The 13,846-nt window shown below is 43.3% G+C and overlaps 2 protein-coding genes across 2 annotated transcripts in view; both read left to right on the top strand.

The window, feature by feature from the left end:
* Positions 1 to 13,846, top strand: part of pde6d (phosphodiesterase 6D, cGMP-specific, rod, delta) — an 818,526-nt gene that overhangs the window by 616,329 nt on the left and 188,351 nt on the right. The gene's annotated exons all lie outside the window — the stretch shown is intronic.
* Positions 1 to 13,846, top strand: part of LOC104947447 (ADP-ribosylation factor-binding protein GGA1-like) — a 32,266-nt gene that overhangs the window by 14,392 nt on the left and 4,028 nt on the right. The window contains exon 2 of the mRNA XM_010773456.1: positions 851 to 1,165. Within this exon, the coding sequence (XP_010771758.1) occupies positions 851 to 1,165 (315 nt within the window). The remainder of the gene's footprint in view (positions 1 to 850; positions 1,166 to 13,846) is intronic.

Raw genomic sequence — 13,846 nt, 5'->3', positions numbered from 1 at the left:
CCAGTTCTCCTATCGGCCGCCTCCCTTATAGAAGCGCAGATCAAACATATCTAATGAGTGATCCATATCCCGGCCGCGATAATGACCCGGCGGCCCGATCGTCCGACATCCCTTAATTATTAACCCGGACGTTTTGACGGCAGGTTTGAAATTTATCCTCGGTTTTTTATTAGTTACCCACTAAAAACCGGTAAATTATCACCCGGCTAACGGAAACCACACTGGTGGTGTGTTGTGTGGTGTGTGGGGGGGGGGGGTGTGGTGTGTGGACGCGTGTCACAAGTATACGGTTAGCATGTAAGATTGGTTTTCATCACTCCAGGTTGAAAAATGTGGCCTTTGTCTGTGTTTTTGTTGTTTGGTACCCTTATTTAACCAGGTGAGAGCCCCCTGAGATCCAAAAATACCATGGAGCCCATGGGGAGCCTGCCTTAGGCCGCAGTCTCAGGAACACCTTTGGCACCCTGACGACACCCCACTCCCAGCCGCCAGGAAGTGGCACGCTACAAATTCCAAAATAAAATCGCCACGATCATAACTAGCGCCACTTCCCAAACAGGAAATCGCACTCAAATACAGAAATAAATCATATCCGTCGACACTTCATTATAGACATATGTATGATTATATAGTACCCGATATTATATCATGACACCTTGGTATGTATTACTATCAGGCTACAGCCACGAGCGCAACTTTCAGAACAGAGGAAAATTGTGTTTGGCACGCAAAATACAAAATAAATCGTGACTGACACTTATGTATAAATACATATGTATATAAAGATATATATTTTATTTAGTATGTATATTAAATATGAACATAATTGCTATTTTAGTTACACCCGCAGACAACTGTGGAGGTGCGTGTCGAGAAAACAACCCGTGTTTTGCCGGGTCACCGCGGGCGGGAGGTGGGGGACGTTCCAGCTGGGAACATCCACCCCGCTGCGGGACCCGTGGGACCCCTGAGTCAGACGGTGCGTCTTGGTCACGCTTCATATCGGCTGGCCCGGGAAGGAAGAGACACGCAGAGTGGGGGAAGTCCCCCACCCCAACGCAGCACACCCTCCTGGCCATCAGAGTCGAACCCGCAGTTCGGAGGAACCGACCGCCAGAGCACCGGCACTAGGCCGGGCCGGTGGGTCGCGTTTGCCATTCGATCAGTGAGAGGAGAGGAGAAAATGGTCAAAATCCGTTAATATATGGATGAGTGGGAGGGGGGGGGGCTGGACACAGGCCGTGGGGGGACACCCGAGACCGGGCAGTGTCCCGGTAGAAACCGGGTGAAATAGCCTAAAAAATAATGAAAACCGGGGAAAAGTGAAAAAAAGTGTCCGAAAATAGGCACTCGTGAGACGGGCAGAGTCCCCTGTCAACTCCCGTGACATTCCTCCATGGTGTCATTTGAGCGAAAAATGGCTACGTCAACTATTACGAGAACCAGGCTGGGGGGGTCAAAAGGGCTTGACCAAGGCCGACCCAAAGTGCACGGTGGGCGGACTCATCACCTCCGCGGTGAGTCTCCATTGTGATTTGAAAACTTCCATCAAACGAGTCTTTCGGGGGGCGGGGAAAAAACGTGTTCGTCAGAATCGTCACTTCCTGTACTGACAGTGCAGGTGTCCTGAGAGTGCAGCCTACACCGGAACTGTCCTGAGAGTGCAGGCCTGCAGGCGACCCCTCTCAACATTTCAGCGATTCATGCCGGATATGTACATTATAGGGCACTGAAGAACGATGCTGTTCCTACTTTGTTTGGACCAGCGGGAGATTCGGGTACACAACCTGTAAGTATTCATTGTTGTTTGTGTATTTATGATGTTTAAAACAAACAAGGTATCTACCACGACTGTTTAAATGGATAAACGTTTTTCGGGCTACTACGTTGTGATCGCGGAGAAATGCTCTCCGCAGACCCATTCTCACAGCGTTATAAACCTTTTTCTTACTCAATATCAAGCCACACTTATTGTTTTTACTTCGGCTGTGAGTGGTTGTGTGTGCTCAGGATGAGTTTAGCTTGTTCTCGCTGTATCGTCGAGAGGCTCGTTGCTGCGACAGGCTTCCGCTCCTCGCAGCAGATTGCAGCAACGAGCCTCTCAACGTCCCGACCAATCAGAGCACACTGGGCTCACAGGGAGGGGGGGAGCAGGAGCTCCAACAAGCCGTTTTGGACAGAGAGTGCATACCGGTGAATACACATACTTTACAGAGATGCTGTATAAATCTATTTGAGTATACCTCAACAATGGAATTATGATCAATAGAAATGGCCATGACATGGGACCTTTAATAAAGATGAGCCCATACCAAGCGTCAATCGGTCCAAGCTGTTGCAGACTATAGGTCACTTTCTTGGAATCACTCTCTTCCATTCCATATCATCATATCCACAATCAGGGGCAGTGATGCTGCAGGCGAGGATGCAATCATTGCTGTTAAAGTCAATTTAAAAAGCGCCATAAAAAGCATGAATGAGAAGGAGATGGTGCTCTTTTGAGGTGTACTCCACAAAACATCAGTGTGCGGCTCACAGATGCCTCCTCTGCAGGGAAGCACTGAAGTCTGCAGCGCCAAGGCCAATCAGTCATGGTGAACATATGCCAGCTGAGTGTTTATAATCGGAGGCTTCATCTCCATGCCTGTCAATTCTTGCGTGGCCCTGATCACAGGATCCCTGCTATGGGAGTGAGGCCCAAAGGCCATGCTTAAACACCCAAATCCTTTACAGGACCCGGTAATTATCCAACACGGTTCTGCAGGCCTCTTTGATCTGCAAGTGGATCAATGGCGGGATCACAGTGGTTGGATGACTAGTCGCTACCCCAATATGTGTGTGCATGTACACTCATTGCCTGTTCTGCATTCTTTAATATGTTTTTTCTCATAAACCTCATGGATATGAAGTTTTTAGTGTTCATTTATTCACAACAAACTATACTATTCAGTGTCCTCGTGAGGAAGAATACAAATGAATTTCAGATTTCCCCCGTGTAATCTTCCACCACCTCTGCTGCCGTCAGCAAAAACAATTCATGTGTTCCTACTCGCTAATCATCTTAGGTATGTAGATAATGTCCGTGTCCTATAGGTAATTCACTGTCTATCTGGGGAGTATGTGTTCATATACATGCGCTACACTGATATGAGGCGGATATTGGCCTTCTATGGAAGGCTGTGCTGCAAAAGGACAAAACAAAATCCTGCAACATCGCTGCCGCTGCCGAAACACTGCGACTAATGTACTGACAGTGAGCAGGCTTCTTTGTTTAAGGAAAAAACAATAAGAAGATAATAAGGAACGGAACAGTTAATACCAGTCTTCACCAAGCTTTTATGTTGCCTTTTTGTTATGTTGACAGCTCAGAAAGTGCTTTGTGTAAGAGAAATCAAAGAGATAAAAGGACAAAATGCTACTTATTATGCATCACAGTTGAAGTTAACAAAAAGTGTCTGAGTTCTAATAATCACAGTAAACCAAGAAAGAATCCTGGATGTAAAAAAATTAAAACTGAGTGATGAGCCGTACCTTATCGCGTCCCCAAGTTGCAGCTTCAAGACTAACTTATATCCAGCCTGTGTTTTCATCGGCTGTTTGAAACAACCCTTTTCTTTTACTCGATCTTCAAGTATCCTTGAAAGCGAAAACCTCCATGTTCAAGTTCAGACAGTATTCCATCCATATGAACTCTAAGGCCTATAGTGTACACCTCCCTCTATCTGAAACATTTGCCCGTTTATCTAGTTTCCCACAGTTATTGTGTTAAATAGGGCTGCCTAATCTACTATATATCTAATGATTAATAAAATTGCATTAAGGGCAACATATGAGTAAATATTATAATGAATTATGAATGCTGCAAAGCGCCAGCGCCAGGCCTAAAATCAACTTCTCCAGACTTTCTATTTAAAATGACTTTATGATCCCTTTTCATATATTGTTAATTGATTTTGAGGATAATGATGGCAAGTTATCAATCCCTCTTTTTAGATATTTGCTTTTAGAACGTTTTATCAAAATCGAGCAGCCCTAGTTTTACATACACTTTAGATTTGTATCCATTTCTACTTCATGTTTAACGCTGCCACGTGTACATACTGAATAAAGCTAAATATAAGCAACCTTTCAATTCATGTATAATGTTATAAGGATGTGTTTAATTCGACAGTAGTTTCGTTTATAGCCACAACTTGACACTGACGGGCCGGATGCAGGTAATTGTAAAGCTGTCGTCCCACCTTCCTCCTCTTTGGTTCTTCATGTTCCACCCAAGCACCTGTCAATCATCCTGATGAGCCGTCACCCTCTGAGAACCTTAACGAGTATCTGTCAGCAGGGAGACGGCAAAGAAAGGCATTTTAAGGGGAAAAAGAAGAAAACATATATATATGGCACTGACAGACCTAAACCAAGAACAATTATAAATATATTGTATTAATTTGCAACTGTTTTAGAACTTTAGAGTCGTAGAATATCAGTGTTAAATATTGGCCTTTTTGTGGAAGACCCCAGGCTCCTATAGTCCACTCCCCACATCCCCAGGCTGTGGACGGCTGACACGCTGGATGCAGATGTGTGTTTATTTAAGAACTCAGATGGAGTCAATAGTCTCTTAACGTGGGCCTGCTGATCTGCTGTTTGAGCAAACACAAACCGTCTCCTCTGACAGGGGAGATAAGACGAACACAAAGAACACGGAGCACTCCCGATGACTGACTGACATTTCACAGTGTACTGTACGTGTGGAGAGAGGGAGCGATGTTCAGGGGAGGAGAGCGTGTGTGGAAGAAAGGCAGAAGAAAATGTTCTTTTTCACTTCTGAACAGTCACGGCAGAAGATTCCTCTGTTGTCTTCTCCTCCCCCTCAACTGTTTTTACTGTCTTTCTTACGGAAATCTCTCCTCTCTTTCTTCCTGTCTTTCTCCACGCTTGTCCTCATTTCATCTCTACTCCCCTTCCTTTCCCTCTCTCCTTTTTCGTGTCCTTTTCTCCCCTCTTGTCTCTTTCATTGTCTCTCTACTGCCTTCCTCTTTCGGCTCTTGTACAACTTACTTACCTTCTTTTCTTTCCTCTCCTTCTCCATTCTACACTTGCCCTCCATCTTGCCTTCACGTGTCCATCATTTCCTTCTCACCTCCACCTCTCATCTTATCTAATCAACTGATCCTGTCCCTATCCTTTCCTCTCCTCTCATGTCTTTTCTTCCCTTTCTCTTCACATTTTTCTCACTGTTCTTTCACCTCCTCTTGTCATCTTATCTCATCGCCTTTTTCTCGCATACCCTCATGTCCTTTCCTTTCTGCTTGTCATTTTCACAATTGTTCATCTCAATGAACCTCTCTTCTTAACTCGCCTCTTACTTTGCTTCTTTCACTGTCTCTCCTTTTATTCGATTGCCTCCTCAACTCTGTCGTCTCCTTCTCTTTTCTACTTGATTTTCCTTTTTCTTCCCCTTGTTTTCTCTCTCCTCTCCTCATCTCCTCTTCATTGAAGTGATCGTCACCGAGAGCCATGTTGATGTTGCGGCTTATATAAACTCCTCTGCGAGGGGATGAGATCAGAGCAGCCAGGCGGTGAGAACAGACTATCCGACACATTGCGCTTAACATGCACCAAATGAAATAAACAGCACCTACCCTTGTGACGCTGGAAAAAAAAATCCCCCCACCCATACATCGTTCTTGCGACTGTGACTCCCTGCATCCCTGTGTAAACATCTTCTACGTGGTATACAACCGTGCTGAGGTCAGAATCAGATACGGAACCTTTACCTCATTAAAAAAGTCACCAGAGAGAAGTAAGTGACAGAAAAAGTCGTGGCTGTTCTCGGCGAGCTTGTTATGTCTAAGTGCAACATGGCTGATTGGTGTTTAGTCCTGAGAAGGCGGCAAAGGGCAGCAACAACCTCCAGCATGCACCTCCATAATTGCCATGAAAATGTGGTGTACCTGGAGGTTTTTTTGTCCTTTGCCAAATAAACTCAATTAGGTCTAGTTCTGAAAATTACACCAGAAGACTTTTTTTTCGCCCCGTGTCTTAGCCAATCTTGGGAGTAATGTCTAAAAAGAACGGTTTGTCTCATTTGAAAGTGTGGTGGCAGCGTGGGTTGCCGGGTGCTGGAGACTAATTGCCAGCTCATGGCAGCTCCCCACTTGATTCAGCTCTCTGTCTGGTAATTTCAGCTCGTCATCACTATTCAGGTAACAGTGGTCCTCTGCATCCTCTTTTCTCAAGGCCTCCCTTTCTTTCTATTTCCTCTGCCAATTTATTTATTTATGTTTCCAAAGTGACAGCTACCTCAGGAAGTGTAATTACGGTTCCGTTGCATTTGCTTTCTGTTTGTCAAACAAACCATAGAGAATAGCTGTTTCACACACATTCAGTGGAGCAAATGCATAGCCACACACACACTGCATGCTGGGACTCGGATAGACTAATCATGGCTCACTAGCTGCTGCTTGATGAGGTGTGTGTTACATGCGTGGGTGGGTGCATGTACCCTTTCGACTATGTAGTTAAGGTGTGTGTGTGTGTGTGTGTGTGTGTGTGTGTGTGTGTTTTCTCCCGCTTGGACACATTTGTGCGCAATTTCCTGGCTCCTAATTGACAGGAAGCGGAACCGCTGTTGGAGTAGACGTTTTTTGATGCGGATGTCTAACAGTAGATTAGACACTCCTGCCTATTCAGCATGGAACTGTCATTCCTTCATTGTCAGCAGCTCGGCATTTGTCTTCCTACTTTTCATTGCATCTTCTTTATTTCTCCATTCTTACTTTTACCATTCTCGCTACCTCTTCATTCGCTGCCATACCTGTTTCAGCTAATGAGCAGTGTTTAGACAGAGTGAGAATTTTCTTCTTATCCCATTCTTTGCCTCCCTTTCTTCTCCCACTCTGTTTTGGGAGTGATCCAACAAGCTCTTGCGCCTTTGGTTCATCTGCCACCGGTATTCTCCAGTTTAATGATCCACTCTGGGACCGAGTCTTCTAAAAACCATTAGTGAAGCTGCAAGGCTCCTGGGCCTGTCGCCGTGTGATTGTGCCGGAGCTCCAGTGTGTCATTTGAGACTTGCTGGTATCAGGTGAGAAGCATCAACTCCTGTACAAGTGGCATTAGATTAGCAATCGCTTAGGGAGTTGGCTGACAGAGGAGGGAGGTAGGGAAAAGAAACCAGTTGGCGGAAGAAGCACAACGACTCTGAAAAAGCTGCATTTCATTGCCTGTAAAGGGAACTAAATGTTGCTGTTAAATATACATCGAAATCAGCTAAGATCTGGAGATTGTAATAGCTAATATACATTATATAACTATACTTGTATTCATTATATGTAACTTCTGTTATAGCCTATAGGCCCTGATTCAACAAGTTGCTGGGGGTGTTCTTCAGGGATGCTGGGCCATGCTGACTTGACACATATGTCTGTTGGAGATACTTGGAACACATTGTGGCAACAAAAAGCCACCGGTTGGATACATTCTTTCTCTATTGGGATATTTCCATTCGACAAGCACATTCACTTTGCCAATTGGGTCCATTTTTCATTGGAGGTGTTACATTATCAACACAAGTAGAAGATAGTGAAGAAGGTCCTATGTGTCCGAGATATCACAAAGTCACTTTGTTGTTAGTCCAGTTTGTAACTTGATTCTTGATGCTACTCTAAATCACAATTGGCAGTGAGCATCTGGCTATGTGAGCCAATTAGCTTGAACTTGGAGATTGTGGCCTATAGTTTGGTAGGATCGAAGTCTGATTATCCATCTTAAAAAAAACTGCTTTTACATTTCTTTGTCACCAAAAAGTCACTTCCTGTTAAAATTATTTGCGATGCAATTGCATCAGGTTACATGTGACTCATTGTCCAGAAAACAAAATTGCTTAACTGAACAGAGGAAACTAAAAAGTGAACTTTGAGAATCTAGCATGGTATAATTTTAATACCCTATTAAATGAGTATGTTCACTTGTCAGCGAAGGTCACGAAAGTTGTCTATATGCTGTATTAATTGGCCATAGACTGTAAAAATGTGGCTGTATTGATATCAGACCACTCGGTTGTCAACACAGCAGACATCAGTACTTCAGAATGAGTGCTAATGTGTGAAAGAACAGACTGTTATGCCCCTAAGGAGTATTTTCAATGGATTTGCTACGTTCCTGAGAGTACTGTCATACTGTGTGTGTGCGTTTGTGTGTGTGCGCACACTCACAGACGGGTCCTAGTGGATGTGTTAGGCAGTGTGTGTTGTGTAGGTGGAACCTTCTGGAGTGTTGGAGGAGAACCCATAGGAGGCAATGATACCACCGTGCTGTAGCAACTGTGCCTCCCTGGGCCGCTTCTTCCTCACCAATAATTCCAGTTAAACCTCCTCTTCTTTAATGCTTCTTATCTTATTCTCTTTTCCCCTCTGTGTTGTTACCACCTCTCTTCCTTTTTTCTTTTTTTTGTCTATGGTTTGCCTTCCCTCCTACCTCTTCTGATAACACCTGCCATTTCCTTTTCTTTCCATCAGTTATTTTCTTCTGTTTCCTCTATTGACTGCTCCAGTGGCGGCTGGTGGAAAATATTTTTGGTGGGGCTATGGAAATGGTTACCAAACCATACTAGGGCGGTCCGGGGGATCGTCTCCCGGAAGAAATGTTTGAGAAATGACCCCTTAAATTATGACTTCTGTTGATGTTAGAGGGGGGGAGGACAAATTGTGTCTTAACAATATGAGATAATCCATAATCTTCTGTGTGGTTAGCTATGAATCTTCCAAAACTGTGCAACAGTACAGTATGCCCACACAAACTGCAGAACACTGGTGCTTTGGGAACACTCAAATTATTTAATTCCCATTTAAAATCAGGGGACTAAATACGAACATGATGTGTGTGTGTGTGTGTGTGTGTGTGTGTGTGTGTGTGTGTGTGTGTGTGTGTGTGTGTGTGTGTGTGTGTGTGTGTGTGTGTGTGTGTGTGTGTGTGTGTCCATGTATTCGGTGTGTAGCAGGCAAGCAGGCAGGCAGATGTCTGACAATATTCTGACGTTCAGTCCTGCTGTCTGCCTCAAGGATAGTCTATACATACACACACATACACACACTGGTGCTTGTTCCCAGTCCCACCAGGCCTAATTGGCCCAGCCTGCTTAGTACAGCACTATTATTCAGCACTTCTGACAATAGATATTCTGTGTGTGTGTGTGTGTGTGTGTGTGTGTGTGTGTGTGTGTGTGTGTGTGTGTGTGTGTGTGTGTGTGTGTGTGTGTGTGTGTGTGTGTGTGTGTGTGTGTGTGTGTGTGTGTGTGTGTGCGCACACAGTAAAGCTTCCCAGTGACACTTAAAGAAGTCCCATGAGAGCTTCATATCGTCTCATGCTCTGACACATCTGTCGCTAGCTGAGGAAGGAACACCTTTCTTGGTTTCACACAAGTCCAGAAAATTTCACTCAGCCAAGGTACTGAATGAGGAAAGAAATTGGAAGATATGGAGGAAAGAGAAAAAAAGTTTTCTTTAACATCCGTCAAAAGCTCACACCGCACAGCCGTGATTATGTTTTCCTCAGACGACTTATCAAAAATAATTCTTCACTCTCCTTTCCTTCCAGCCTCCAGATTGATTGCTTTGCCTTCCTTCAATAACAAACTAAACCCAGTGTGTTTGGCTTGGTGCCAGGCTACTGGAGCAGCGGCCCCCTGCTAGAAAGAAATCAGGACGGTGGAGTTCTCCCCCCTCCGATCCTTCACACGCCGACTCCCCTTTACCCCCTTCTGTCTCTCCACCCCGATCATTACTCCAATCAGCGGCCCTGCACTGTAGGATGATAATTCCCCTTCCTGTGGCGATTCATCGCACAAGTCATCAGGCAGTTTGTTTAGAATGAAGGTTGGACCTGGTGACCGCTTTGTGTTGGCACTTACCTAGCAACCGGCCCACCTTTCAGGGTGCTTGTATATATGCTTTGTAAGGGTGTCAAATAACATATCAAGAGTGTGTTTGTTGGTCCTCATGTGTATAGTCATTAGGCGGAAATGTACTCATAACTTCCCTTAAAGTTCCTTTTAATAGTTATTGGCCACCTGGGGGAGGAAAGCCTCAGACTGAATGTTTTGTTTTGTCCCAACTGATAAGTCAGCATTTTTATTTTCCAAATGTTTTATTCTTTTTTGTTCCGTTTTGGTCTCCACCACCTCCTGAGACCAATATCCAGCTCTTTATTGCATCACCACCTAATATAGTTTGTACATTTGCTTAAAAGACCGGATTCCCCTCGTTCAGTGGAGCAGGCGACTGAACGTTTGAAGCAAGCAGCATGTTGAAATGTCAGAGAAAAAATTACAATTTTTATGGTCTTACAAGTGATCAAATCGGGGCACGGCAGCTCATCCCATAACTTTTCAACATGCCTTTTCAATTTTTCCAGAAATAGTTTGGATTTTGGTATGTTCTTAAAAACAAACAGGGAACGTACATGTAAATAAATTATTTGCTGGTGAAGTTACACAGCACACGTTTTGCTAACCAGGTAGGAGTGTCCTTATAGAGCTGATCAACATTCCTCCATCATAGAGTAAAGAAAGAATCATCTCCAGCCATTTTGATTTAAGGGTGTCACCTACTTCCCCATATGGAAATAATGATAAAATATAAATTATGTAACATTACTTTGGCTTTTCACGATTCATCTCTCGCTATTTTCGCGTTGTGCAGAATTTTCTTTTACACATGAAGACTTCTTCTTTACTCCTACACTGTATGCTTCTGTACGTATGTGCACAGGCAAAAACGAATGTGCATGTGCCTGTTATTATGAAAAAGCAACAGAAAGGTACAGTCAACATGCACAGAAGCAGTTGGTGTAATCCTAAAGTGCTGTCACAAGCTCTAAATGCCTGCTCCGTGCTGGTGACGCTCACTTTTAAACTTTGATGACGTTTTTTCCTCTTGTTTGGTTCTCCATCTGCTCGGCTTGTACAACTGCTTTGAGTTTTTCTCCTCTATTTCCCACCGATTTCATTTCTTTTTTAACTCTTCTCATCTTTATGGTTTCAGCCTTAAAACAGGCACACTAAGGCAAGCAGTACACTGTGTTTGAATGTGTTCCGACACCTCCTCTTCACAAGGCATGATTTCCCAGGGGAAAATAGGCGTTTGGCATGTTTACATTTTGTTCCCATATCTTTGTCGCATCAAAAGCCTTCCCTCTCTTCTGCTTCACTCTGTGCTGCAAACTAGATGTTCGTTGAGGGAAAACCGATGCTGACCCATCTCTAACACCTAAAGAGGAATGACAAGTCTAGTGAGTTGACAAACAAGAATTGCAATGGGAGACAACAGAAACCCTAATCGACCCACCGGAGTGTGCAGTGTGTGTTTACCTGTGTGATTTATATTCATTGCTTCCCCTCTATAATGCAAGTAAGCATGTTCTTTACCTGCAGGGAAGATGGATGCTGTTGCTGTTTAAACATGTCATCCAAGGATACGAGAAGGAAAAGCTTTACAACGTTCAAAAGTTCATCTCCAGGGCCCATTACAGCTTTTCCTCGGGGATAGCTTTGCAGGTAATGGCCTACAGCTTTACCAGCCATCTGACAAGCAAAAAGGTTGGAAAGGAAAACGTGGTTCATGCGTCTCAAACATCAATTGCAACCTTGTCTTAGGGTTGTGATGTCAATCAGAGAGGTGAGATTGAAGGTGAGGCGCTGACAAGGAAGACTTTTTGGACAGAAACATGTTCGGCAGCTCTTGTCTCACTTTTCTCCCCACTCAGGGTGTAGTGTTTGACAGGGTGCCTGTTATGGCGTGGTGGTGATTTGATGTGAGTCACTGTGTCTCAAGACCAGTCTATATAATTACAACTTTTTGAAGTGTTGTAACACTTTTACTTTTTTAACTCCATTTTAGTTTCATAACAAGTCTCCAGTTGCAAAAAAATTTTTGTACAATTATATCCATTATTCCCCCTTTGTTCTGACTTGGCCTATTATTTTTAACCTAATATGAAGATATTTCGATATTTCACCCATGCCCCCACTCCCCCATCAGAGGTGTTCTCCATCAGTCTGACAGCTACATGGCTGTGTGAAAGGTATGGCTGGAGTTATCCTGTATCATTGCGTTGGTCTGAAGGTGAAAGGGGAAAGTCGAACGCCCTGACTCAGAAGCGTATAGGTATGCATATGTGTGGGCAGTGAAGTAAAACGAGGGTGAGGTGGGCAGCTGGACCGCTTGAACTGTCAGTGGTCCAGTAGAACGGATATTACAAAACACAGCTCATCTCAAGGAGGACTTTAACCTTGGCATTCATCAGAAGACCCCTCTATGCGTCTATTCATTAGTCAGCACTTTTCATCTTCATTCTCACTCCAGCTCTTCAGCGTTGTACCTTGCATGTCTCTCTTTCTGTCACTGTGTCTAAATATATATATATATTCTATATTTTTGGCTCTTTCCTATGTTGGTTTGCCAGTTTTTCTTCTAAGGCTTCGCCAGTCTTGTCTTGAGAGGCCAACATTTTTATTTTTAAGCTGCCAATCTTAAACCTATACCACGCAACCAATGGCTTTGAGCATCACAGAAACATTTTTCTGTTATTTTCTCTTTATAAAGAATCTGAAAGAACTCTGAGAGCAATGGACAGTCATCAGCAACAGGATTGATGATGATGTTGATGCCTGAGTGTTGGATGCACCATTATTTCCCAATTTAAATCTGAGAGGCTACAAGATCCAAAGGAATAGGATAGTAACAATTTAAAATATTTTGTTTATTTAACTTTATAGTTTAATAATTGTACATTATTGATACCGTAACGACTTAGGGTTTCTGAAAAATAATCCTTTTTGCAACAGTTGTTTGTTTCATTTTTAAAAAGCACAAATCAACAAAAGGAGCTTGCAGGAAATATTGTAAGTTATTAAAGGCAATGACAAATTGTTGTTTAGGTTGGAGGGCTAGAACAAGCCTCAAATTAGTATTAAAGTACAGTCCTTGTGTATAGGGATGTCCCGATCACCTTTTTTTGCTCCCGATCCGATTCCGATCATTTGATTTTAACAATTTGCCGATACCGATTTTTCCCGATCCGATCTTTATGCAATGCATTAAGAGAAAAAAAAGCATTCAAGTTGTCCCTTAAGGTTATTTTTTTATTTAAATTGGATATTCTATCCAACATGGATATAGCTTCTTTCTTTCATAGCAGCATTGGATCAGTTCAGTTGTGCAGCATTGGATCAAAACAAATAAAGCTTTCAGTACTCGTTAGCTTACTGCTACAATTAGACACTGCGCCCTGCCCACTCTGTTGCCAGATTTGAGAGAAATAAGCAACAAGGTCTATGAAAAAAAGCCCCAAAGAAGCAACACATACATGATGTTGTGTAATTTGAAACCAAAACTAAGGCCTCAGGATGACTTTAAGACTTGAACATGGTCATTTTTTTTTTGTAACATTGAATACAAAATAAATAAAAAGTATTTAAATTTTTTTTAAAAAAGATCCCGATCCCCGATTTTTTTCTCCCGATTCCGATCTTTTGAAAATCACGTGATCGGCTCCGATCCCCGATCACGTGATCGGATCGGGACAGACGTATACATGCTCGTCTGCATCTACTTACCAACAACAAAGACTCTCACACACCACACACACACACACAGACACAGAACAGACACAGACACACACACACACACACACACAACACACAAACACACACACCCACACACACACACACACACACAAACACACACACCGTCGTTCCACAAAGACAATATTACACATACATCTGATGAGAATGCACCATGTAATTGAGGCATCGTTTTCGTAACAAGACGTGTAGTTCCCATTTTTTAAA

Source organism: Notothenia coriiceps, unplaced genomic scaffold (genome assembly GCF_000735185.1).
Source record: "Notothenia coriiceps isolate Sejong01 unplaced genomic scaffold, NC01 NC01_scaffold00012568, whole genome shotgun sequence".
NCBI lineage: Eukaryota > Metazoa > Chordata > Actinopteri > Perciformes > Nototheniidae > Notothenia > Notothenia coriiceps.
The sequence above is the reverse complement of the archived record's forward strand: the minus strand, read 5'-3'. Positions and strand labels throughout refer to the sequence as shown.